Source organism: Gymnoscopelus microlampas (genome assembly GCF_963454915.1).
Source record: "Gymnoscopelus microlampas genome assembly, chromosome: 13".
Taxonomy (NCBI): domain Eukaryota; kingdom Metazoa; phylum Chordata; class Actinopteri; order Myctophiformes; family Myctophidae; genus Gymnoscopelus; species Gymnoscopelus microlampas.
In genome coordinates, this window is record NC_139950.1 from 45,012,560 (window position 1) to 45,038,227 (window position 25,668).

General features: G+C 43.3%; 5 protein-coding genes across 5 annotated transcripts; all 5 read right to left on the bottom strand.

The window, feature by feature from the left end:
* Positions 1-4,496: 4,496 nt before the first annotated feature.
* On the bottom strand, positions 4,497-6,086 carry LOC311058682 (ubiquitin carboxyl-terminal hydrolase 2-like; the record flags this gene model as incomplete). Its single annotated transcript, XM_084076146.1, has 1 exon — positions 4,497-6,086. One exon carries the CDS (start codon positions 6,084-6,086, stop codon positions 4,497-4,499), a length of 1,590 nt encoding a protein of 529 aa, XP_083932272.1.
* A 2,383-nt stretch (positions 6,087-8,469) lies between these two features.
* On the bottom strand, positions 8,470-9,279 carry LOC311058683 (phosphatidylinositol transfer protein beta isoform-like; the record flags this gene model as incomplete). The annotated part of the gene is made up of 1 exon (XM_084076147.1): positions 8,470-9,279. One exon carries the CDS (start codon positions 9,277-9,279, stop codon positions 8,470-8,472), a length of 810 nt encoding a protein of 269 aa, XP_083932273.1.
* Positions 9,280-11,404: 2,125 nt separating this feature from the next.
* On the bottom strand, positions 11,405-12,208 carry LOC311058684 (phosphatidylinositol transfer protein alpha isoform-like; the record flags this gene model as incomplete). Its single annotated transcript, XM_084076148.1, has 1 exon — positions 11,405-12,208. The coding sequence occupies one exon, from the start codon at positions 12,206-12,208 to the stop codon at positions 11,405-11,407; it is 804 nt and encodes a 267-aa protein (XP_083932274.1).
* A 2,222-nt stretch (positions 12,209-14,430) lies between these two features.
* Positions 14,431-20,856, bottom strand: LOC311058685 (hyaluronan-binding protein 2; the record flags this gene model as incomplete). Its single annotated transcript, XM_084076149.1, has 14 exons — positions 20,795-20,856; positions 20,403-20,493; positions 20,137-20,232; positions 19,903-20,013; positions 19,276-19,392; positions 18,469-18,579; positions 18,200-18,371; positions 17,302-17,399; positions 16,675-17,080; positions 16,407-16,549; positions 16,188-16,322; positions 15,836-15,981; positions 15,482-15,637; positions 14,431-14,565 (listed from the first exon to the last, which is right to left on the bottom strand). The coding sequence occupies exons 1-14, from the start codon at positions 20,852-20,854 to the stop codon at positions 14,431-14,433; spliced, it is 1,977 nt and encodes a 658-aa protein (XP_083932275.1). The 5' UTR covers positions 20,855-20,856.
* Positions 20,857-21,594: 738 nt separating this feature from the next.
* LOC311058686 (putative E3 ubiquitin-protein ligase TRIML1) lies at positions 21,595-25,668 on the bottom strand (the record flags this gene model as incomplete). Its single annotated transcript, XM_084076150.1, has 5 exons — positions 21,595-22,181; positions 23,177-23,356; positions 24,091-24,313; positions 25,090-25,185; positions 25,663-25,668. The coding sequence occupies 5 exons, from the start codon at positions 25,666-25,668 to the stop codon at positions 21,595-21,597; spliced, it is 1,092 nt and encodes a 363-aa protein (XP_083932276.1).

Here is a 25,668-nt window from a genome sequence, read left to right on the forward strand (position 1 = left end):
TTTTCAGTGATCCCCCCCCCCCCCCCAAACATAATCATCAGGTATTATGGTTATACTAGGAGGAAGATTTTTTTTTTTTAAAGTGTACAGAAAGTGTTAAAATTATGTTTTTATGAGGACACGCCTCCAGTTCATTAAGTATACCTGGTTCTCACCTTAGCACCTCCTCCACCACCTTAGCCCCACCCACCTGTCCTAGTCCCTCCTCCTCCTCCTCATGCCCACACCTGCTGTGTTATGATAATGAGGGGGAGGGCATGTTTTTACTATGTCACTAAAGCACTGTTTTTCTATTGGCACGTTTGACCCTCAAGGTTTCAGCCTCTAGGAAGAAACTCAAAGTAGACAGAGAAGACATAAAACACCATAAAAACACCACCAGGGGGCTTAATAAAGTTCTATCAACCTCATAGACACAGAAAAACAGAAAAAGTGCAAAACCATGGCACCACCTCTTTAACAGCAGAAGCAAGAGAATTAATTTGACCCGATGATAAAAAAAAATAAACCACAGCCAGGGTTGTGAACACAGATTGATTAAACAAGACATGACACGGTCATATGTATCAGATCCAGCACTCCAAAAATGCACGGGGAACGCAAGGCAGACGATCCAGAACAAACGTCCAGACATATATGTGCTCGTTTTTCAATAAATGTATGTCCTTATTCGTGGTGAATGGCCTGAATACTTTGCACTGTCTACCCCATCTGAATAGCTCATGTGAGTATAATGAAGAATATCAGAATAATAAATGACTATCCAAAATAAATAAGATTTTTATGAATTGTAGCTTCACATACAAACGTGGGCTTAAAAAAAACTAAACATCTCTGTGTTTTATCGTCATAAATTGCACCCTTCTACCATATGAATCTGGTCATAACACAATCATAATTATTGATGTAATTCACATGTAGCCCAATCTCGGAACCCAGAGACCAGTGGCGTACCCACTGTAGAGGCAGGGCAGGCGGCCGCCTGCCCAACTAAGATCTCGCCTCCCCTAGACAACCCAAATAACCCGAAAATGTGTCATGCGTGCTTAATGTCCTCAAAGTCACGCATCCAACAAGCTTTGAACTGAGCAGATTGGACCTTCCGTTCCAGAGATAATGGCCAAAACATATTGAAAACGGACAATTTCGCCGGGTTAGGGTTAGGTCGCCGATTTTCGATTGAGTTGATTTCTTTTTTGGGGGTAATAGAGGGCGGGGGGGGGGGGGGGGGGTTACAAAAAAAAAATCTCGCCTGCCCTAAATGTAATTCCTGGGGACGCCACTGCCAGAGACACACTGAAAAGGACAAACAGCGACCTCTGCTGTTCTTCCTCCTGAGTGTGACTCTGGGACAATGGCGACGCAGCACATGTGCGCAAGGAAACGGGGTTTAAGTCTGCCTTCACCGCTCCACTTCCGGTGGTGAGCTTGCGTTTTCATTCCGACTAGATAACATTTCTACACAGAACACTAACACCACTTCTCCCAGAGAACATGGATGGTTTTGGTTATAAGCCCACTTGTTTCTATGATTAAAGAGTAAGTTCAAATGTGAATATCTTTCCGTGGTTGTCTGCTCCGCGGACGCTATTGTTAAATTAGTTTCGGTTTAAGTTTCGAGTCGGGAAGGATGACGGACACGTGAATCCCGCCCACTACATTTGATTGGATAAAGCGCGGCCTCTGAAGCCACGCCCACTCCCACACAGTGTGTACACGTTCTGACGAACCTTCAAGACAGATTCCAAAGCAGTGCAGAATCTGTTCTTGAGAGATTACATGTAGCCTAAACCCTACATATTGTCAGTAAAAGGGTCCATTTGCTTCCATTTGTTCACTCTCATGGGTCTAACTGAGTACATGTCATGCTTAGTTACTTTTCACTATACTGGCATATATACCTAATAACTTACATGAAAAATTACCTAAATGGTTCCATTTGGTTCCATTTGTACACTCTTATGGGGTGTAATTGAGTCCTAAAATCAAAATCACTTGAGCAAAAGTTGTTATTCATATTGAGGGCCTGGGCTTTGCTGCAAAGAAAAATCACACCCAGTGTGAAGAGAGTGGTGCCTTTGAAAGTGTAACTGGTTGCATCCTTGTGTTGCAATCAACAACAATATGTTGTCACGTGACACGTGACAACATATTGTCACGTGTTGTCACGTGCTCAAACATACGGACGGACATACGGACGGACGGACATACGGACACAGTCAAATGTAGGAGTGGTTGGCACCACTCAAAAAAAGCCTGGGTACCGAAGCTAGCTCATTAACACTTTATTACTATCGTATTTTCATACCTATTTATTCTGTAACCGTATAGTTATTTAACATGACAATGCAACGATTTTGTAGTGATGGGTCATGGTGATTTAGTCAATACATTGGATTATTCTGCATCTGGGATGTGAAACTTGTGTAAAACTGCACAATTACGATTCCAACATCCCAACCAGGACTATTTACGAGGGATATTGTATATTAATGTATTTTCCAATGTTGTATCGTCAATGTGAAGCTGTTGACGTGTCATAAAAAGAACGGATGATAATGATGTTTAATGCTATGAAATAACTGTTCAATCGGGCAGATTGTTGTATTTATAAGATCAAACCTGCTGCATTATTGTACTGTCTATATGTATTTATTTATCACATCAATGTTTGTATGATTATCTCTACAGTATATAATAAAGCTCTTATTGAATAACTGTGGGCTGTTAACTTGCACGGATGTTATGTTGTGTATGTAGGCTACTCTGTAACAGTGTGACGCTTATTACGCTAAATATTGACAATATTGATATTTATAGAATTCATGCCTTAACAAACTAGAAAGTAGAAATAAGTGCATCATTAAGACATCCTAACATGCAGTATTAATGTTAAAATGCATGTGTACTTTGTTAGAGTACCTGTTGTACCCTTCTGTCTGTGACCCCATTGTGCCCACGGAGATCTCTGTAAGTCCTTGTCCCTTTATACCCATATATGGAGATCCCTGATGTCATCATGCCCATATTTTGGTAACTCAGAAAGTGAACAAAAAAATCACACCCAGTGTGAAGTGGGCGGTGTGGTCACAGTGGTCATCACTGTGATGGAAGTGATTCACTTAAAAAAAACATAAAAGTGTTTTTTTTAAGTGCATAGTCCTATTTATAGGGCTATGCACATGTGTCATGTGTTTCTAGCCAATCACAGTCCTGAATAGAGTCATGGTGGCCAATCACGGTGCAGGGTTAGGGGGGTACACTGGTGGCCAATCACAGCGCAGGGTTGGGGGGGTGCAATTGGGTCGATGTCCAAACCACACATATAGGGGTGGTTGCACCGCCCAAAAACACAAATATCACAAATATCTCTCTGTCAGCCCGCAAATATTGTAAATACAATATTGTAAATATGTACTAGAGGTCCGGACATCTAGAGTCCCACTGCCGATCCTCCCAATATGCCCATAAATGGAGATCTATGTATCTATCAGTCCTTGACCCTTTATATGCCTATATTTGGAGATTGCTGATATCATCAGTATATGCCTAATGCCCATATATGGGCATGGTCCCTTTTGTGCCCATAAGCTGACTGGTTTGTTTGCATCTGATGCCATGACAACACGTTGAGGTTAGACAACACACTCCATATCTGGGCATAACCCCATTGGGATCTCCTTATATGGTTATGGCTGAGTGAGTCATGGTGACATAAGCGTGGCGACGTAGTCTGAGCAATTAAGCCCTATTTATACTTTGCCAAAAATAGCCCACGATGCATCACGTTGGGATGTGTTGTGAGCTTGTAGATCGGCTATAGTTGGAAAATTCTCAAAATAATGAGTACTTCTACTTTTCAAACTTTAAGTATATTTTCATGCCAACACTTTTGTACTTTTATTCAATTATAATTTTGAATACAGGCCTTTACTTCTATTAGAGTATTTATACATTGTGGTATTACTACCTCTAAGTAAAAAAAATGGCAGTACTTCTTCCATCACTGGATTTAGATGAGTAACACCACTCTCAGTCAGTTCTCCTGTTCAAAACCCTTCGCCCTTTGCCCAAATGTTTTGTATAACATTCATTCCTGATGGAGATAAACTGGGCGTATTAGTTTTTGCCAGACCCAGAGGGTCGGCCTACATGAGGCTTTGTCGGTCTGTCCCTCTTTTCCTCTGCACACACGTCATGTTCAGATTTCAACCACTAGGGGTCTGGCAGTACCAGGTCTCCTGGTCCTAGTTATTGCCAGACCCAGAGGGTCGGCCTACATGAGGCTTTGTCCCTATTTCGTCCATACATGGGCATAAATGTCTGTCCATCTTTTGTCCCCCTTTCGTCTATACATGGGCATAGAAGGGACCTCGCATGACACGTCATGCGAAGTCCGGCCATTCAGATTTCAACCACTAGGGGTCTGGCAGTACCAGGTCTCCTGGTTCCCTTGTTTTTAGAGATCTCTTTCTTTTGCAGCCCTGTATTGTGATTTATGTTGTATGGGCATTATCACTCTCCATCTGCATCACTCTCAATCCATCCATTACTCCATCTATCTGACTGTCCTCCAACGGAGGCTCACAGCCACGGGAGGAGGCCAACTCATAGAACAGCACATAGGCGTCGATACTGCACACCTGGTCGCACAATACTCTGGCCGTTACTCTGGAGTCATTGAAGGTGTGCCATTGTTCTGAGGTGGGGTTGCGACAGTAGGCTGTATAGTGACCGTTGTTTCTAGTGGTGCCTGAGTGGGTGGACACTGCATGTAGATTGTACACTGCTGCATTCATGCTGTTTTCAGAGGCAAACTCCCGCAGGTCAAGGTGTTTTACAGGGAAGCTGACCAAAGTTTTCAGTTTGCTGCTGGTTGTTCCACGGCCCTCAGAGAACCGTTTCAGGTGAAGTACTAATATCTTGGGGAATTTCTGTACCGTGAACTTCTTAGTGCACGTACTCTTGGCTTTACAGTTGCAGCACGTTGGCTTCTCATCCCCATCGAGGATGTCCTCTTTGGTGAAGAGCCGCACGCAGTCCATCAGGCTGACTATAAAACCCTCTGCGATGGGCAGAGAGAGAGTCCAGAAGGGGTCAAAGACGACGGCGCAGAAACCGCATTTGCTGCAGGTCAGGGAGCTCTTCAGTTGGCCCGCAAAAAGGTCGACTATCTTACTGTTCTCTCTCTCCAGGTAATTACTCCACATCTTCTTCCCTTTCTCCTCATCTGGCAGGTGGTAAAAGTCCTCTACATCGCTGGCATTCGGTCCAACTATGACCCTGTTGACCTCGTTGTGCAGCCCATCCAGAAGGTAGCGCAGAAACTCATGTGCGTCGTGTTGGTTGAGTCCCTCAAATACGGGGGCAAACTTCTTGAACCGAGCTTTGAACTCGAAGGGGCTGACGACCACGACCTTGCAGCTGCTGGATGACGTCCACATGGTTTGTATCAGCTTGGCAAATTCTTGCATAAGGACTGTGTTGTTGGTGCTGCTGTTAAGGTCTCTGCTGTACGAGTTGTCCAGACAGTAGTCCCGTATGCTTTGTGTGTTACTGAGACACTGCAGGATGCTGTTCATGAAACAAGTGTTTCCCAGGTTCCTTAACCCCACCAATCCCTGGGCACTGTTTGAGTTTATGGAGACCTTGGTGAGGGAGTTGGAGTCGAAGGAGTCCCTGGTGAGGGGGTTGGAGTTCAAGGAGTCCCTGGTGAGGGAATTGGAGTTTAAGGAGTCCCTGGTGAGGGAGTTGGAGTTTAAGGAGTCCCTGGTGAGGGAATTGGAGTTTAAGGAGTCCCTGGTGAGGGAATTGGAGTTTAAGGAGTCCCTGGTGAGGGAGTTGGAGTTTAAGGAGTCCCTGGTGAGGGAGTTGGAGTTTAAGGAGTCCCTGGTGAGGGAGTTGGAGTTTAAGGAGTCCCTGGCTGGGGAGTCGGACTGGGCTTGGTAATAAAAGGGGGCCAAACGCTGCCTGATAACGCTGATGCGTAGTCCCTTTTTGGCGGGCCTCCGAGGGGATGGCTTCTGATATGGCTTCTGGGCGGAACCACCATACCTGGAAGGGACTGATCCGAGGACACTAGACATATTTCTGTAGCTGGAATGACAGCAAACAGTGTCGTAGATTAAAGATATCTTCACCTTATATAGGCTGCCTGGGAGCTTTGGTCTGACATCACACACAACACAAACCGTTGCCTAGCAACGGCGACTTTCGCAGGTATATCCTGAATTTGGCATTGTAGGTCACCGCCATCTAACTATTAACTATTATGGAAATCTCTACATGCATGTGTGTCAATGTTTGGTGTATCTCTTCTTGGCGTATCTCGAGGACCGATCAACTTCAATCTGACCATTATGCCCATATGTGGAGATATAGGCAGACATATCCCCATGTATGAGCATAAAAGGGACATAGACAGACAATGGGTACAAGGGGTTAGGCATAACTGGTGGGGCATGCATTCCTAACCTGCATCGTTCCAGAGTACTTCTATCCCGAGCGTATCTTGAGAACCAAGATTATGCAAATCTCTACGTGTGCGTAAAACCGTCTGACCGATGAACTTCAAACTCGCCGTGCAAAGCACCCAGGGAGTGCGGTGCCTGGTAGGAAGTCAGTCAATAGGCCCATATATGGGCATAGAGATGGAGTCCAAGTTGTCCAGAACCGCCGAATTGTAGGGCACTCTGAAATGGAAGCTTTGGAACAGAATGTGGGGGACAGGAGGCTCAGTAACACATGACCCGGTACAAGAGGTTCCGGTGAAAATGACGAGCTGCTGGGGACTCTGGTTCTCAAAATGTGCTACCTCTGGGTGACTGGTAATGTTTTGACCCCACAGGATATCTGGGTTTGTTATAATAATGTTATAATGCATTATAGTGGGATTATAAGTCACTATAAGTGGTCATTGTGTTCTTTAAGTGAAGTGAAAAAAGCATTAACTCTATGCAAGAATAGAAAACATTTCTTCTGCCCCCAGAAGGCTTTGATCATGATTATTGGGTTATAAGGCATTCTGAATATTTATAAGTGCTTATATATAACTATAATTATACAGTGTTATAAGCAGATTCAAATGCATTTATTTATGCAAATATATGTTTATAATGCATTATAGGCATGGGCTTCATAGAAAGTGTTAACAATTTCTTATGTGAATGAATTAATTAGCGTTCATATATTTTAAGTAAAATATTCATGTACAGTTATCATCTAACTGTGTATGGCAGCTGCTCCACATATAACCCCCTCTATTGAGAGTAAGGATTACTGAATGAGTGAGGAGAATAAATAAGTAAAAACCGAGATCTAATAACGGCATGACTCCAAGCTGATCTCAGTCTATTATCCATGACGTGCCTCTGACTTCCATTACAAAATGTAAGTTAAATGTAATAATAATAAGTTATTAATTGTATTGAGTACCACATTCGAATGGCATGGGCCATGGCTCTAATGTGGATGTATCCTTCCTATATTAGGGCGGGCCGATTGGCCGGGCCACGGCCACGTCACACTGACTCAGACATAACCATAAAACCCGATACGCCCATATATAGGCAGGACCATGGCCATGTCACTCTAACTCAGACATGACCATAAACAAACACGATATGGTTGTCCAGAACCGCCGATCCAACCGATATGTCCATATATGGGCATATACTGATGACATCAGGGATCTCCATATATGGGCATAAAAAGGACAATGACTGACAGATACAGAGATCTCCATATAGCATAAAAGGGACGCAGCACAGGTAAACAGACAGATACAGAGATCTCCATATATGGGCACAAAAGGGACACAGACAGACGGATTCAACATCTACTCTGACAAAGCCCTCGACACTATGACTCAGACATATCGGTCGGATCGGCGGTGCGACAGGAATTCTGGAAAGGTTTCAGCCCCATCTGAGCAACATTGATTATTAAAGTTTAATATTTCAAAAAATATAAAATGTGGAAAAAAAATGTATGGAGGCACTTCCTCTGACCTACTGGCAGCGTGCACAAGACATTTGGCACTGATCGTTCTGGGGTTCGAGAGATTAGCCCTGGACAAACACACCTTCCAAACATGACCTGCACACAAACTCAGACGTCCTCCGGGTGGAACTATTCACTTGTAAGGTGAAAAGAAGTGGCTGGTGACTTCATGGATTTCAAACGGGACACATGTACGTCTACAACCTCCCTAATGAACCAACCCAGCCATTAGGGGTCATTAGCGACAAGGGACTACAGCGGAAGTGGAATTGTCCGCACAATGGGGAGAAAAGGGGGATCAAAGTAACTGGTAAATAAAGCTGTCCAATAAATATAACGGATTGTCCTCTGAAATGTAGTGGGGTAGAAGTATAAAGTAGCATGAAATGGAAATACTCAAGAAAATCAGTACTTGAGTAAATGGTACCAGTGGAATTACTTTCCACTGCAGTAAGCAGGCCAGTTTCATCAGTCACTGAAACCCATACCTCTGTATTCACCTTTCTCCCTTATCTCATCCAGCTGCGTCTTGGTTTCAGCCTCCAGACGTCGTATATCATCCATCGACAGGTTGATCCATTTGTCAATCCAGCAAAACAGCTGTCTATGGAAGAGGGTAAACATGCGCTTTTCTTGCTTCTGTATATAGTGCTCCACCTTATTCTGAAAACCAAGCCACTTGAAGTGGACAGTGACTAGCTTGTAGGCACACATATGAGGACAACTGGGGTTGCTTGCAACTTCTTTCTTCCAGTCAGGTCCCAAGGGGCTTCTCCCTGTCTTCTCTGACTTGAAAATAGCTGGATCGGTACCATGGTTGTAGTCCCCTGTTGCTACTTGACCTCCGTCAGCAATGTCTATGTGAACAACTTCAGCTTTCTTCCATTCCTTTGCGTCTAATCCGTGAACATTGTCCTCCTCTCCCATGTCAGGCTTGTGCCATGTCTCAATCTTAATTAAAAAGTTGTCCTTCATGTACTCATTTGTAACAATGGTCCGACAATAAGGGTACGCATTCCAGGCCTTCTCGTGGCAAACGAGAGAACCTTTTGGCGCAACCATAGTGATTAATTTAGGCAATTTACAATTCATGTGGTAGATCTTGTGTGTGTACTGTCCTTTCTCGCCATCTTTCTCGTAGGGCTCGTTGGCCAACACTTCCACGCCCTGTCCTGCGCCTGTCTCTATCTTACTTGCCTCTGCGATAGCGTACAGCTGGCCCACCCGGTACTCGTCCACTGACATGGGTAAGACGACTCGAAATTCTTTAACGATCATGCTGACTTGTGGAATCCCGTCTAAAACGGTATGCAGAACAGTGTGAATGCAACACCTCTTCAACCTGACAGCCGTTGAGACAAGAAAACTATTGTTCTGTAGAAAGTCGAGCTAGACGTCTAACGGTATATAGTCACCCTTCAACACCTTATAGGCTGACCAAGACCTGATCTAACATCACACACAGCACAAAGCGTTGCCTAACAATGCCGAGTTTTGCAGGGGTGTCCTGAATTTGAATGGGATGCATAGCAAGTGCTACCGAAGCTTTCCATTATGCCTCAAAAAGGCAGAATGGCTAAAATGGACAATTGTGAGATTTCTTTTGCAGAGTAAAGCCTAAGTCAGCAAAAACCGGCATGTCAGTTTTTGTCAAGTGACACATTTTCACTGAAGCATGAACTAGTTTTAAAAGTGTTATTCTTCTGATAACAGAGGCATAAAAACAAGACCAGGAGACCTGGTTCTGCCAGACCCCTAGTGGTTGAAATCTGAATGGCTGGGGGACAGACAGACCGACCGACAAAGTCTCCTGGCTGGGTAGGAAAAGAGGGACAGACAGACCGACCGACAAAGCCTCCTGCACGTTGCCTTAGGCAAGGCAACGTGCCTTGCCTAAATATGGAGTCATATGTCATAATAGCTATGTCATAGACGACTGGCATCATAGACTGGCCACATGAAGGACGTGGACCGCATGAAGCCACGCTGTTAATTGGACCCAGTCTTGTTTAACCCAGAAACTTTAAGAATGCCAGTAAATGGCAACCCAAGAAAAGACCATTTATATTCTTCATTGAACAGAATACTGGGGTTCTCTTGCGCTAACACAATTACAATGTTTCTAATAACTAACATTAGGACACAAAAGTAATGGCTACTGAAAATGAGGCTTTAAATATTTCAAAACGTCCAAAATATATATGGAAAAAATGAGTGAAGATACTTCTGTGGTGTACTGGCAGTGTGCACAAGACACCTGGCATTGATCTCTCCGACAGAGACAGACAGACAGACAGACATACAGACAGACCCCACTCTGTATAAGTGAGACATGTGGTTGTCTACACCTTCCGCAGACCAAACTGTAGGGGTTGTTACAGTCGAATCCAACCTCACTGTTGATTTAACCACTTAAACCCTATATTCTTTGTCAAACGGACCTGAATCACAACTATATACTATTTTTGGCGAATGTCCCCCCCAGAATAGGCATGCTGGTGCTCAAGCGGTTAAAATAAATCACACTCATTGGCTGTTCAACTGGTCTGTCATGTCTGAAGGTAAATGAGGGCAGTGCCTATTGGTTGCCATTAATTACATATAGATTACATATAGATGCCAGCTGGGACGCCAGGCGGATTCATGCATGCAGAGAAACAGGAGAGCATAATGAGAGACTTGCAAAAGCGTGCATAGATGTGCAAGCCAAGGTTACAGAAACAAACACTTTCAGCACTGTGTTATGCCGAAGCACCATATACAGTAGGGTCATTTTGCAGATTATTGAATTTTAGGAAGAGACGGTTTTCGATCAGTGGATTGATCAGGGGACTGTTTAGACTGTGACACCACACGGATGAACATAATGTATTTCCTGCTCCGCTCTTGGATGTCATGCTTCAGTTATTGTCTTCATCTTACAGTATATGTGAAATGAACTGCTAAAGAAGCAAAGATGACACGACGAGGTGTCAGACGTGGAGTATTAGAGGCCTTCCAAGTACTCTGATCATTTAAAGAGAACGCCATTGAAAGTAATAGCTGAAAACCTCACAAGATGGCACCACCTGTCCATTTAACTCAATGGACGGACGGACGGACGGGGCAGTCGCTTGTTCTAAATCGGCACTGCACTACTGCACTAATTACTCTTAACACCAGGTACTGTACAATTAACTACTAAACAAAAAGACAATTCAAACCTCAGCAAAAAAAACTAAAAAAACATTGCCAGTAATATTGTAAAGTTACAAATGCAGTACCAGTTTGTCATGTCAGTACCCTTGTCAGAGTACTTGGAGGCCAGTCAGTGATGTTTGACACCAACTTGGGAGATTTTGGGATCTCCGTAGAACTACAGTAGTAGTGTAGTGCTGCAGTACTGTACTGTACTGTAAGCAGATTAGTCACCTAAACCCATGCCCGTGTATTCACAGTTCTCCATAATCTGATTCAGGTCATTCTTAATTTCATCCTCCAGACGACGTATGTCATCCATCGTCAGGTCAATCCATTTGTCAATCCAGCAAAACAGCTGTCTATGGAAGAGGGTAAAAATGCGCCTTTGCGCCGTGTGTAAATATTCCTCCGTCTTTTTCTGGAAACCAAGCACCTTGACACGGACTTTGACTAGCTTATAGACACACATATGAGGACAATTGATGTCACTTGAGACTTCATTTTTCCAGTCAGGTCCCAGGGGCCCTCTTCCCGTCTTCTCTGACTCGAATATAGCAGGATCCGCTTCAGGGTTGTAGTCTGCTCTTGGTATTTGACTTCTGTCAGCAATGTTGATGTGAACAACTTCAACTCTATTCCATTCCTCTTCGGTTAATCCGTAAACATTGTCTACCTCTCCCATGTCAGGCTTGTGCCATGTCTCAACCTTAATTAAAAAGTTCTCCTTCATGCACTCATTTGTAACCATGGTCTGACAGTAAGGATATGCATTCCATGCCTTCTCATGGAAAAGGGTAGATTTTTGCGAAAAGAAAGTAATAAGTTTAGGCAAATTATTCATGTGGTAGATCTTGTGTGTGTATTGTCCTGTCTCTCCATCTTTGTCATAGGGCTCATTAGTCAACACTTCCACACCCTGTCCTCCACCTGTCTCTATCTTACTAGCCACTGCAGTCGAGTACAGCTGGGCCACCTGGTATTCCTCCACTGAAATAGGGAGGATGACTCGATATTCTTTAATGATCATGCTGAATGTTGTCTACAGTCTAAAACAACATGCAGAACAGTATACACCCAACTCTCTTTCAAGTTGACAGCCATTAACAGAAAACGTTGGTGTTGTTCATGATAGTTGCCTCAAACTGTAGGTCTTGCTCTATGGCTAAAGGTACCTGTGTATATATATTTGACCAAGTTCTATGGTGACGTCACACAAACCGTTGCCTAATAACGCCATGGGCATTGTATGGCCAAGGCTAGTGATACGCTAGTGATATACTCTGATGGCCACATGTGATGGCCACACCAGCAGCCACACAAAGTCAGTAAAACATCGTGGACATGTTACACGTATGTAATGAAGGAGGTTCTGCAATCCGGTGCAACACATTTAATTTATTTTTCAGGTTAAGGGTATCTGTGAAACACAGTTGAAACCAAGGGGCCAGCCTGACATATTTACAATGAGGCCGATACGGAAGAGAGACAGTTCATATGAATGGCCTGTAGGTGGCCCGCAGGTATCAGAAATACAGTATTCTCTCATTGTAAGTGGATGGGTTGTTGACAAACTTTAGACTAGATTTTCTTACCTTAATAAAAATTGTCATAAATATTATATGCTTCCAGTCACTAGTTTAAAGTCTCCTTTCAATCATCATGATATGCGTTTTGCTAAATCATGGTCCCATTTATTCTAAAATTGACGATAAAGTAGGCTATGCTCCAGGAGGGGCGGGATGATTTGATTGACAACCTACACAACCAATAGCATTCATTCCCCGCCCCCGCTCATGATTGACAAGTTACCCAACCAATAGCATTCTTTGGGGATTGTTTTCCGGTTCCCGCCCCTGCTTTGGTCACATGTCTGGTCTCAAGCAATAGCGTTTGATAGCCGACGTGCTCGATTGTATATATTAAAGATGGCGGATTGCACACAGACAAACAATAGGCTTAATTTTCGGTCTTGTAGAAAGCAGAGGTGTGGCTTTGTCCATCTCTTTTATACAGTATATGGTTGAAACACACAGTTTAAATTCAGCAGTGTCTGACTGACGTCTGCACTGCACTGAGAGCTGGTCCACTTTATGGGTGCGCGTGATGGTAACTGACCTTTCTTTTTCTTTACTGTTTTCTTGTGTCTTCCTGCTGGTGAGTCATGGGCGTGCTCGTGGGAGAAATTGGGGATATAAGGCCTATGATAACATACATAGGAACCCTAGCACCTGCATGGCGTAGATCACCGACAGTAGCAAGTGTTCTTCTCCTAAGATTCATCACAGGCGCCATCTCTGCGGGGTCCATGGTGTAACCCTCTCCTGTCACCAGCCTGCCAAGAAACTTCACACTGGGTTCAAACAGCTCACACTTCTTCGGAGTTAACTGAACACCACGCTCCTTGTAGCGCTGGAGGACTAACCGGACGTGCTCCAGGTGTTCTTCAAAACTGCTGCTGTGTACTATCTTTTCATCTAGGTACAGGAGGCAGATCGTGTCTCTCAGGCCAGCCAGGCAATGTTCCATGCTCCACTAGAATTCTGCAGGGGCGGAGCTCAGGCCAAACGGTATGCAAACGGTATTCATTGTGGAGAGGCTTTGGGACAGACGTGCAGTAGGTCTTTTGTACTGGACTGGATGGTAATGTGCATCTGAAGGGAAGGTAAGTAGCCTACATCGTCACTGCCGATGCAAAGGCTTGACACTCCTCTCTCAACATTGTCTTCGCCACTCTCTGCTGACCCTCTGGAAGGTGGTTGAGTTCCACAGGGGGATCCCATGTCATTGGTGTCTCCTCTTGCCTGTTACCGGGCTGTGGTGCAGGGTGTGACATGTCTGTTGCCCCGTTGGACTTAGACTCTGCCCTGTCTGTCTGGTCAGGTGACGGCTGCTGATATTTGGTCTGAATGGCTGCTGAGTACACTGTTTTGACTGATTCTAGCTGTCCAACAACTTGGTGACGGTTCAGGCAGACTGTGGTTAGTGGTGTTTGTCGTGGGTATTGGTACATACGGTACTTTCCTTTCTGGGACCTGCATCTGTTTCCTACATGACCCACTAATTATTTGTTTCATCTGTTTTTACGGGTTTTTTTACATTTACCCTTTGTATTAGTTCTTCATCCGTTGTGTTCACAAATATCTGAGGTGGGCAGGATATGGAACTTCACAGTCAATCAATAGTCCAGTTTCAATTGAGCGGAGGAACTTACGCTGAATGGTCATTCTGCTGTACTGGTCATCATTTTCTTCATTTGCTGCTTTCCACAACAGCTTCTCCTTTAGCCTGGAATACAAAGTTCAGGGGGGTCTCTCTAGGATCCTGGGAGATGTTTATAAGCTGGTGGTAGAGGTCAGTGGAACTGTCGATCTTGTAGTGACCCTTCTGGATGGTGAGTAGTGATGTAAGGGTCAGCCCACGCTTAATCTCTCTCTCAAGGGAAGCCCTGGACTGACAGCCCTGATCACAGCTTCCACAATCTCAGCCTCTGTGCGTCCTTTTTCTATCCCCATCACAATCTGGCGGACTAAGCTGAGATAGGATCATTTCTCCTTCTGTCCACTTTCTCCAATTTGCACACAGATTTTAAACTGCTATTTTTTTGGCTGTTTATGTCCTGAAACAGAGTCAAGATGTGCTTGAATCTTAATAATAACCGCTTTAATGAATTCATTGGGTCAAAATTATATAGACAAATGTGTCTCCGTTTTATTGTTCGGGTTGGTGATATGTGTAAGAAAGGGTTAAAAGTGCACCCCATGGGACATTAGTTGACCTGGGCAACAAGAAGAAATCTTAACTAAACACCATAAGGGTCCTACAAAAACATGTCACTCGGGTGCTGTGGGACCCTCTCCCCTGCCCTACTATGAAAAGTTAAAACAGTTTTGGACATTTGAGGTTTCCGACGGAGATGATATATAATATACCTCTACACCTTTCTACACAATTTATCACTGCCTGCAGTCGTCGTTAATCTGATAATACACTTGAGGGACTGAATCTGCTGGCTCCACTGCACTGCTGACTGTACTAGTGTAGGCTATAATAGACACGGTGGAGAACAATTATGAAAGAACTGTTTATTTATGACAAGAATCACTGCATCAATCTATAGGAAACAAGTGATGATAACTGGTTAAACATCATTTATATTACACTTTTCCCCCCAAGCCATCTTTTTACAGCAATAATGATCATTTTAACCCTTCTTGTCTATACACATTTCTCAGATGGATCCAATCACAACTCAACCCTTTACACTGGTTGGCATATGCTGACTAACAAAGATGACTTATACTGCTTGTGTCTTTGCCTTGATCCAGTCCAAGAAGTGGGAGACCTTTGCATAAACGCCTGGTTTATTCGCCACAGCACATTTGTCTCCCCAGCTCACAAGACCATAAAGGAAGTGAGTATTATTCCTCTCACATGTCAGCGGTCCTCCAGAGTCACCCTGGAACATACATGAACATCCTTTATAATGTAGATTACATACAATACTAGAAAGGGACACACGCACGTACGCACACGCGCACACACACACACACACACACACACACACACACACACACACACACACACACACACACACACACACACACACACACACACACACACACACACACACACACACACTAATTCCTCTACTGACCTGGCAGGAATCTGTCCCTCCTTGCAGGTAGCCAGCACAGAACATGCTGTCATCAATGGCGTTCCCATAGACCTTCTTGTCAGAGCACATCTGCTGGTCAATGAGCAGAACCTGGGCGTCCAGTAGGTGGCTGGAACCATATTGAGCTACCACCAAGAAATACATCAAAAATAGGGTACTATAACCACTTAAACCCTCTGTATACTTAGTGAAGTACAGTTTCACAGTCGGCTATTTTTGGTGAATGTTTAGTTGTAATAAAACGTTGCTTTTACTATTATCCATCACGTTTAGAAGAAGATCGGGATTAAAGAAAAGGCTTTCATGCTGTGTGCAATGGCGGTGTTCTTACACTGCTCCGTAGCACCCCATCCAGCAATGGTGCACTCTGATCCATCAGCGAATGCAGCATCAGGCAGACAGGCCGCCTTCACAAACTGGGTCTCGTTGGCACAGATGCCGTTTGCACCTCTCAGCTTCAACAAAGCTAAAACAGGGGAACATTACTGGTTATTTCCAAATAATGCATGACGATAAACCTAGCGATTTTAGTTGGAGCTACATTGATCACCTATGTCATTGTAAACGGCTGCAGGCGTCTCTCTGTAGTTCTCATGAACAATGGTCTCCTCCACGACCAAGGTTTGCTCTGTGGGCTCTTGCAAATCCAGTGACAGGCTTCCTGCCACCACCTCCAATTCGTTCTTTGGATCACTGTTCAAAAGAATGTGGCAGAATATAAATGATTGCGCTCAAATAATATATTGGGAGAAGGAGTATACCTTTGGTTCAAATGTGTTAAGTATTCCTATTTAAAATAAGTAGTAATAATTGCTTACATGCAGTGGGCAGCCGTCAGTACCCAGCAGCTCTTAATGAGGACTCCTCCACAGAGATGTCGATGGGGACGGCTTGTTCCCTTAGGCCTTGCTTGCAGGGACACTTGCCAAGGCAGAGCCCCAGGATTCACTTTCAGACCTCCGTATATACGTGTGAGGGGCTTCCTAGGCTCGGGTTTCCCACAGGATTTGAACTGCTCCAGTGTGGATGGGGATGTGGGCTGAGGATCGGTTGGTTTGGGCTGTGGAACAGTTGGTTGGGGCTGTGGAGCGGGTGGTTTGGGCTGCGGAAGGGTTGGTTTGGGCTGGGGAGCGGTTGGTTGGGGCTGGGGACCGGTTGGTTGGGGCTGGGGAGCGGTTGGTTGGGGCTGGGGACCGGGAGGGGATACACCAGTTGGTACTACTGCTGAGAATAAATACAAACAAAATTCAAAACTTTATAATTTTTTGCTTCTTGTCAGGAAAGAAGAGAAAATAAGTGGGCATTTATACGAGGTGCCTGCTATAATGTAACGTTCTACTGCATATAATATTTCAGGGAGTTGTCTGAATAGTTATAATGTAGGATATGCACTTTGTTGCATAATGAGTCACGACATTAACCATTAGAGTCTGTTAGAGTCTGACCTGTGGAGTCGGAGCATTCAGTCACATCACAGTAGTCCCACCACAACTTGCGACCTTTTCTGATGAAACACCAGGGCATTGCGTCTCCATCTGGGTTTCTGGATCACAGAAACATGAGCAGCAATATTTGTTTTCATAACCATATTACCATGTTACCAGAACTTGCAATTGTACAATGGGGTCAATCTGGTCGCAACATTTTGGCTCCAAAAAAAATTATGTCATTTCTTCCACTCTAAATATTATATGTTTGCACCTTTTTTAATACATATTTTGAACACATTTCCTTTCTTTATGAGGTCCACACCATAGACTGTGAAAAAGAATGGACAGCGTTATGCCCATCTGACTCTACAGACCGTAAATGAATCCTATTTTTCAGCAATTTCAAATCCACCATCTTTCTACAGTATGTCGCGTCATATCGCGTCATATCCTATGCACACGGAAATTAATGCTATTGGTTGGAGCCAGAGCGGGGGTGGGGAATGAATGCTATTGGTTGTGTAGCTTGTCAATCAAATCATCACAAGGTAGCCACGCCCCTCCTACAACATACCCTACTTTATCATCAATTTTAAAATAAAGGGGACCATCATTTACCAAAACTCATATCATGGTGATTGAAAGAGGACTTTAAACTAGCGACTGGAAGCATATAGTATTTATGACAATGTCTATTAAGGTAATAAAATCAAGTCTAAAGTTCAGCAAAAACCCACCCACTTGAATTGAGAGAAATTCTTTCTGGCACCAGCAGGGGTAAAACAGCAAAACTACAGGCCATTCATATGAACTGTCACTTCCTATGTAGACTCAATTTACAGCTCAGAAGCAGGCCCCTTTGTCCACACATATGTATGTATACATGTGTGCAAAGTTGATCTTTAAACCAGACCTGCAGAAGTTATGCGGGCCCAATCCGTCATCATCCTCATAGGCAGTGAAGGGGTTAACTCCTCTCTCCAGGATGAAGTGAGAGTTCCAATGGAGGCATTCACGGCCGTCGTCTGTCTCGCTGACGTTGCCACGGTACGACTCACCGTCGTCCACATAACAGTCGTTAGGGCCTGGTGGTAGATATTACACGCCTTGGTCAGCACACAATTTGTGAGACCACATACAATAGAATGAAGAGGATGTCACATGTATAGTAATGCTATTTACCAACATGGCAGAATTGCCCTCTAAACCCTTCCTTGCACTCGCAGTCAAAGTCATCTTCATCCCGGATGCATGTTCCACCATTCTTACAGGGATTGGGTTCACATAACGAAACTTTAAAATAAAGAAAGCTTTCTTGTTAAAGAAACATCAATACAAATGGACAGGTAACATTTTAAAATCTACTATTAAATTCAATGACTACACAGGTAGATTTGCACCCATTTAGACCGGGAAAGAATCTGTGTCATTTTTAGATTTCTTGCGGCTATTCAAAAATAGCAGATCTACAAGCTCATAGAGCTACAAGCTTGTAGATCTACTATTTTTGAAAAATCGTGAAAATGTGTGCAGATCTTTGAATATATGTATATTTTAAATCTAAAATGTTTAACTCAAATCTATGCTTCTGGGGGTCCCTGGAACAAAATATTTTGAGATGGGCGGCCAAATACATCCTAACAGTATGTTGCTATATCAGTGGTGCTCCAACTTTTTCATGTCAACGACCCCCAAAATGGACCCCCATCTCAAAATATTTTATTCCAGGGACCCCCAGAAGCAAATATTGGAGTTTAAAAAAATATATATATTCAAAGATTTGCTAAAATGTTCATTTTTTTTCAAAAAATAGCAGATCTACAAGCTCATAGAGCTGCCGCTCTATGAGCTTGTAGATCTGCTATTTTTGAATAGCCAAAGAAATCGAAAATGACACAGATGGGTTCCCGTTTTCAATGGATTAAACTAAAGCAAAGCACACAGATCAATTCAAGCCAAAGAGGAGTACTGTTGGAGGGACACTCCTACCTGTTCTGCAGTCTGGCGGTTGGAAGGGCTCCTTACACTTGCATTGATAGAAAGGGGCCACAGAGGTCAGGACACACTCACCACGTCCACATCTGCCCCTCTTACAATGTTTGCGGGCTGCAATAATAATAATAATATTATGGTTTCATGCAGTGGTGGAAGAAGTACTCAGATTTTTTACCTTTGGAAGTAAAAATAGCAATACCATCGTGCACAAATACTTTGTTACCAGTAAAAGTTCTGCGATTTTGCGCCCCAAGACCTGTTTTAATTTTTTAATTTGTTTAAGTTTTTAATTAAGTCACTTTGTTAAGACTGTCAAATACTTTGTCAGGCTGTACCAAGTACCAGGTAGGACAGTGCCAAACACCCAAAGGAAGCTTTTTTTTGTTATTATTTTTTTGTTATTAATAATCCAAATCTGCAAAGTAAGTAGCAACTAAAGCTATCAAATAACTGTAATGGAGTAAAAGTACAACAATGCCTCTGAGATTTTTAATATTCAAGTAAAAGTACCTTGAAATTGTACTTAAACAGTATTTGAGTAAATGTATTCTACCAAGTAACTTCTGTGGTAGTACAATAAAGGACTTTTGCACATGAAGGACATATAATTGTTTCGCAAACCTTTCTGACACTTCTTGCCCTTGAAGCCTTCGGGACAGTCACATTTGAATCTCCTCTTGCCTTTTTCCTCACATGTGCCATTATTGAGGCAAGGGTTCGGGTTGCATTGTCCTGGGATGAGTGTAAAGCAAATGGGGAGATAAATGGGAAAATGTATGCTTCGTATGAGAAATGAATATGTGTAATAATCTGGGAACATTCTATATTTCCCTACTTATAAGATTGAATTCTCACCATCTGGTTCTTGAAGTTCGAAAATCCAGTCTCCTCTGTCATCATCTTCATCATCATCGTCATCACTCACGCTATCTACGATCTGATAGAAAAAGTCTAAAACATGAGTCATAACATTGTTAGATATAATACTCTATCCATGTAGTTTTCTTTATTCTTGATTCTCTCTCTCTCTCTCTCTCTCTTTCCCAATAAAGGACATAATATTATCATATACCACATACTGTACAGTACACTATAAAAGAGTAATGGAGTAAAGTGCTTACCGTCCAGGATATCTGTAACCCGGTCCCTTAAACGTTTTCTCTCAGCACCATCCTCAACCTGAAGCTTGTGTTTCCGCTTATGTTTTCTCAGCTGAGAGAATGATGAAGGTTTCATCAGTGCCATTGACATCAAAGTCATCGTAAAAACAAATACAGTAATGCTCACTGCTCTGACTGTCCTTTAGACAATTCAAAGACAACATTGGAAAGACAATATCACAAAGCAAATATGACTGACAAATCCGGAGGTGTTTTATTCACGGCAAAGGTGGGTTACTTATAACACAGAGACAGTGGCTTAAACTATGTTTGTCCATTACTCTATATTTGCATACTGCCATGCCTGACGTCAAGCACTGTAAGAAGGGGGAAAAAGAGAACAAAATACATACTTCAGCAGATGTGATGAGCATCGTTAAAATCAGGCACAAGAAGAGGACTTTAAGGTTCATGATGGCAGTGGATCAGAGGACGTCCGGGAGAGTGAGACGATCTACTCTCAACATTTGTGTAAGTATACTAACCTTTGTACTGTATGGACATGGCCCGTACAAGTAGCTGAATCCGTTTTTTTTTATTGACTTGTGGACAGTGGAGTTTTTCCAACTGTAATCAGTGCAGTGCACTACACGTCCTACACAGCAAACATTAATAATGCGTATGGCACAACATATAGGGCTCCTCAGCTTCTTTAACTGTTAATGTTTTTGAAGTTAAACTGCAACATTTGGTTTTTTTTTCAAATGGGTGAGTGCCAATATTCACTTGCAACGCACACTGTATAAGTTTGTATGTTTGCAAAGAGCTCATTATTTGCTTGAATGTAGACTTTGTAACCCTTCGGATTCACATCCAGGCAGGTGCATCTAAGGCCAAAATTAACTGTGTGCACTTAGATCTGTTTTCAAGAGGATATTTTAAAGCAGAATTCTAATAGTACAAATACATGTTTTAATATATGACAACATTAACCACAATATATTTTTTTAATATCAAGAGAGAAATGTAATTCTATTACAAAGAGAGTGTAAAACCAACCTTGTCTACCGTTTAGTATAACATCTGAAGTTCATTTCTTTTCATACAAATGCTTTTTATATAGAGATATATAGATTTTTATTTCAAAGATGAGAAATTTGACGTCAGCAACATCAAGACGACAATCATTAAAGAAATTACAACAAAAAGTACACTAGTCTTTACTCGTACAGAGAGTACTAGTGGGCGAGGGCGTGTTACAGATCGTGATAGGTCTGGCGTTGGTGCCTTTATGGTCATGCCCCGGGCACACAGCTAGGTGAAGGCAGTCTGTGAACGTGCCCGCACAGAAAGAGAACAGAGGGGCCATGTTGTCTGCCGCAACAAACGTCACTAAACCTGCAGGGAAACTACACAAGACCCCGATGCGACGGAGGCGTTTCGTGACAGGCAGCTGGTGGGGCACCCCTCCATGCCAGGCCGTGTACTCGCCGTCAAAAAACTCCACACACCAGGATGAAACCCCCCGGCCCAGCCAGCAGTCCTCAGTGTTGCCTTTGCGAGGGATCGTTGGATAGGTGAGGCCCAGTTCCCAATAGGTTTTTCCAGTTACATCGATCTCCCAGTAGTGGCGGCCAAAACTAAAGCCCTGTGAACTGATGACGTTGAGCGTGGAATCGAACCGTCCCGGGAGGTCGGGCAGTTCCTGCCACGTGTCTGTGTAAGTTGCGCTGTCACCCTCGGCTGAGATGATCAGCTTAGGGTGGCCGGTCTCTGGATTGAGATGCACCTCACTGGAATCTGGAGACAGAAACCAACAGTGTCAATATGATATTACAAGATATCGGCGCAAGATATCGGCTCATATATACTGATAATTAAAGGGAATGATGTTGTTTTATGTCGTTTCTGCTTTTATGTTGGAGAACAATAACATTGCAGTGCTTGGCCAGATACTGATATTAGTTGGGGTCTAATTCCACAACTAATAGCCGTATCTGGCCTAGACCGGATCACACTAGTCAATTCGAAATGAAAACCAGGCTTCCCACTGTGTGTAACTGGTGAATGATGCTTAAGGTTAAACCGAACATGTCCACTAGCCGAACATGATGTGTGATAGGTCAGAAGTTCAAAGGGGTGGCGTGATTTATTTTGTTTTGTTTCTGCATTCTGCCTAGGTGTGATTGTGCCAGTGTCATACTTGAGATTTGAACCCTTTCGTCCCTCGCATGGCCAGGGACACTGAAGCCAAACATCTTAACCACCTTTTGTCAATTTGCTTTAAAAAGGGGTCATGGGATACAATACAACAGCCGGGGCAGCATGCACAATGCACATATCGACATATCGGTAGTGTTGTGTGTCTCATTGAAACCTCCATACAGCATATCGTTGCTGTCCAGCAGAGACCAGCTAACTAAATTTTTCCGCTTTTGCATTTTTTTCCCATAAATCAGGGCCATTGAACACCCTTTACGTCTGTGTGTTGATAAAAAAAATCTTGAACCAATGAAAAGTATTAAAAAGCGCTTCTGACTAAACCAGCTAACTCCATTTGATCCTCAAACTTTCTGCTAAACCAGCTAAGTTCACCAAAGGGGGGTGGAGTTAGCTGGTTTAGCTGACTCCAGGCTCCAGGCCTTTTTTTTGTTTTTGTAATTTCCTGAAAAATGAACATTTTGGAGTTAGCTGGTTGCTGCCGGACAGCAGAGATATCATTTATTTGCTGTAAAATTAACTTCTGGTAGGCTACAAGTAGTGTAACGTTACAGAAAGTGTGACTATGAACTGACAGCTCTTGAGGAGGGTCTTAGTTATGGGGGTCTGGGAGCGAATCAGCAGCAGCATGTTGTTGGTGAGGCTGAGGATCTGCTCGGCTTTGGCCTCGTCCAGCTTCACGGTGCTGGGCTCTGTGGTGTTCAGCAGGTCCATCACCCTGTGTGAGAGAGACGGCCATGGAACCACGTCAGCTGCTATCGTGCACTGTAAAAATGTTTGTTAATCCAACTTGGGAGTGTAAACATTTTAGCCGTGATGGTCTATCTCAGGAGGATACTCAGAAAGTCACTATGGCAGGGGTCTTCAACAGGGGGTCCGGGACCCCTAGGGGGTCCTCAGAGTTACTACAGGGGGTCCGGCAAATCTTTGTGTGATATGATTTTTCTTTTTACCTTAACCACTTGAACCCTAGCATCCCTTTTCTGAGGAGAACTTTAGCTAAAAATAGCCGATCTACAAGCTCACAACGCCTCGCGCTGCGAGGCGTTGTGAGCTTGTAGATCGGCTATTTTTGGCAAAGAGGTGTAGGTGTAGAGGGGAAAAAAGAGCAGACCAAGTAAACAAAAAATGTATAATCTGAAACACAATTTTATACAATACAAAGGGGGTCCCTGCTTCATCTCTCCCTCAGCTAGGGGGTCCTTGGCCTGAAAACGTTGAAGACCCCTGCACTATGGATTTTGCTGAGTACTATATGATTGGAGAATAAACACAGCAGATTGGTATAAATGTATGTTTTTGTCTTAGATTCCATACCTGCCAACACTCTCTTTGTCCTTCTGGACAAGGGGAAAAAAGAAAGATTTAGCAAAGAAAGAGAGAGAGAGAGAGGGAGAGAGAGAGAGCACTGGAATCACATAATGTTAATTTACTTTCAATTCAATAAATAAAACTACCGTAAAATAAATAGCTTTAGTCACCATCGCACTGGGATCAATGTCCAGAGCCAGCTCCACTGTAAGTCTGGCCAGGTGTTGCTCTATTTCCTGGATAAGCGAACAGTTCTTCTCCATGAGCCCGTCCAATGCTGACACGGCAGCTCTCTCCTCCATCTCCAGGTGGGCTAGAGTCACCATCAGGTCCTCTTCCAGGACCTTATGGATCTCCTGATACTTCCTGATGATGCCGTCCCTTATGACCGCAGACTTTGTCTAGGTCACGCACAAGCATTGATCATTGTGTGTGTGTGTGTGTGTGTGTGTGTGTGTGTGTGTGTGTGTGTGTGTGTGTGTGTGTGTGTGTGTGTGTGTGTGTGTGTGTGTGTGTGTGAGTGAGCAAGGTGTGCATCGTGCAGTCAATACCTGACCACTAAATGTTACAGCGGTAGTGCTTTCTGGGTACAACGATCATGGCTGACACAGAGATATACTGTTTATATGTAAATACCAGTGGTGTAAAGTAACTAAGTACATCTACTCAAGTACTGTACTTAAGTAAAATTTTGAGGTATTTTCTACTTTACTGGAGTAATTCCAATGTTCAGTACTGTTACTTCTACTCCACTGCATCTCAGAGGCAAATATTGTACTTTTACTCTACTACAATTATATGAAATCTTTAGTTTCTAGTTACTTTTTAGACTTTGGTTATTATCGCAAAACACACTAACCACACTAACCTTTTCGGCCCTTTGAAAATAGCAGATCTACAAGCTCACAATGCGTCGCGATGTGACGCATTGTGAGCTTGTAGATCGGCTATTTTCAAAAGATCTTTCATACATTTTGAACTTGTGAAATGGGACAATACTTTTGAATTCCGGACTTTCACTTGTAATACAATATTTCCACATTGCAGTATTGATACTTCTACTCAAGTAAAACCTGAGAGTACTTTTTCCACCACTGGTAAATACACAGCACACGAAAATAAGTTGTTTTTTGTCAAAGTAATATATCTAGAACACTGACCGGTACAAACAACTTACTGTGAGTTCTGATTGACGTGCAGCTAGCTTCTTCAGCCTGTATTTCACTGCTTCCCTTTGCTTCTGTAGACTCTCCTGCTGCTTTTCTAACATCTCCTGTGTGAAAGAGGGGTTGCAGAAACATTCACAACACAATTTCATTTCAACTTCCGGCTAATTGGATCCCAGAGAATGATTCTGGTGAAGTGCAGCAGAATCCCCTCATACCAGATCCCAGGTTTTTGTCTATCTACATAGAAGTAATAGGAGCTTGGCTAACAGAGCATTGTGCAGTGGTTAGATAAGTGTTCATTTAACTCTTGAGAGTTAAATTAACATTTAGGATTTTACAATGTAGAAATAAATCGCTCTTTCAGCACAGTTTCAGTGGCCTTCCTTACAGGTTATTGCAAAGCATTGCGATTGCTTGCCAGCTGTGCAGTGATTTGTAAAACATGGCATCATCTTCATCATCTTTTGCAGTGTTTTGTGGTCTTTGCTGTGTAATTAAGGTTTGACCCACCAAGCTGGAAAACGATTCCCCTTGACCTCCTACCATAGTTTGTTCATCATTCTTTTTAGACTAGTCCATACCCGCAT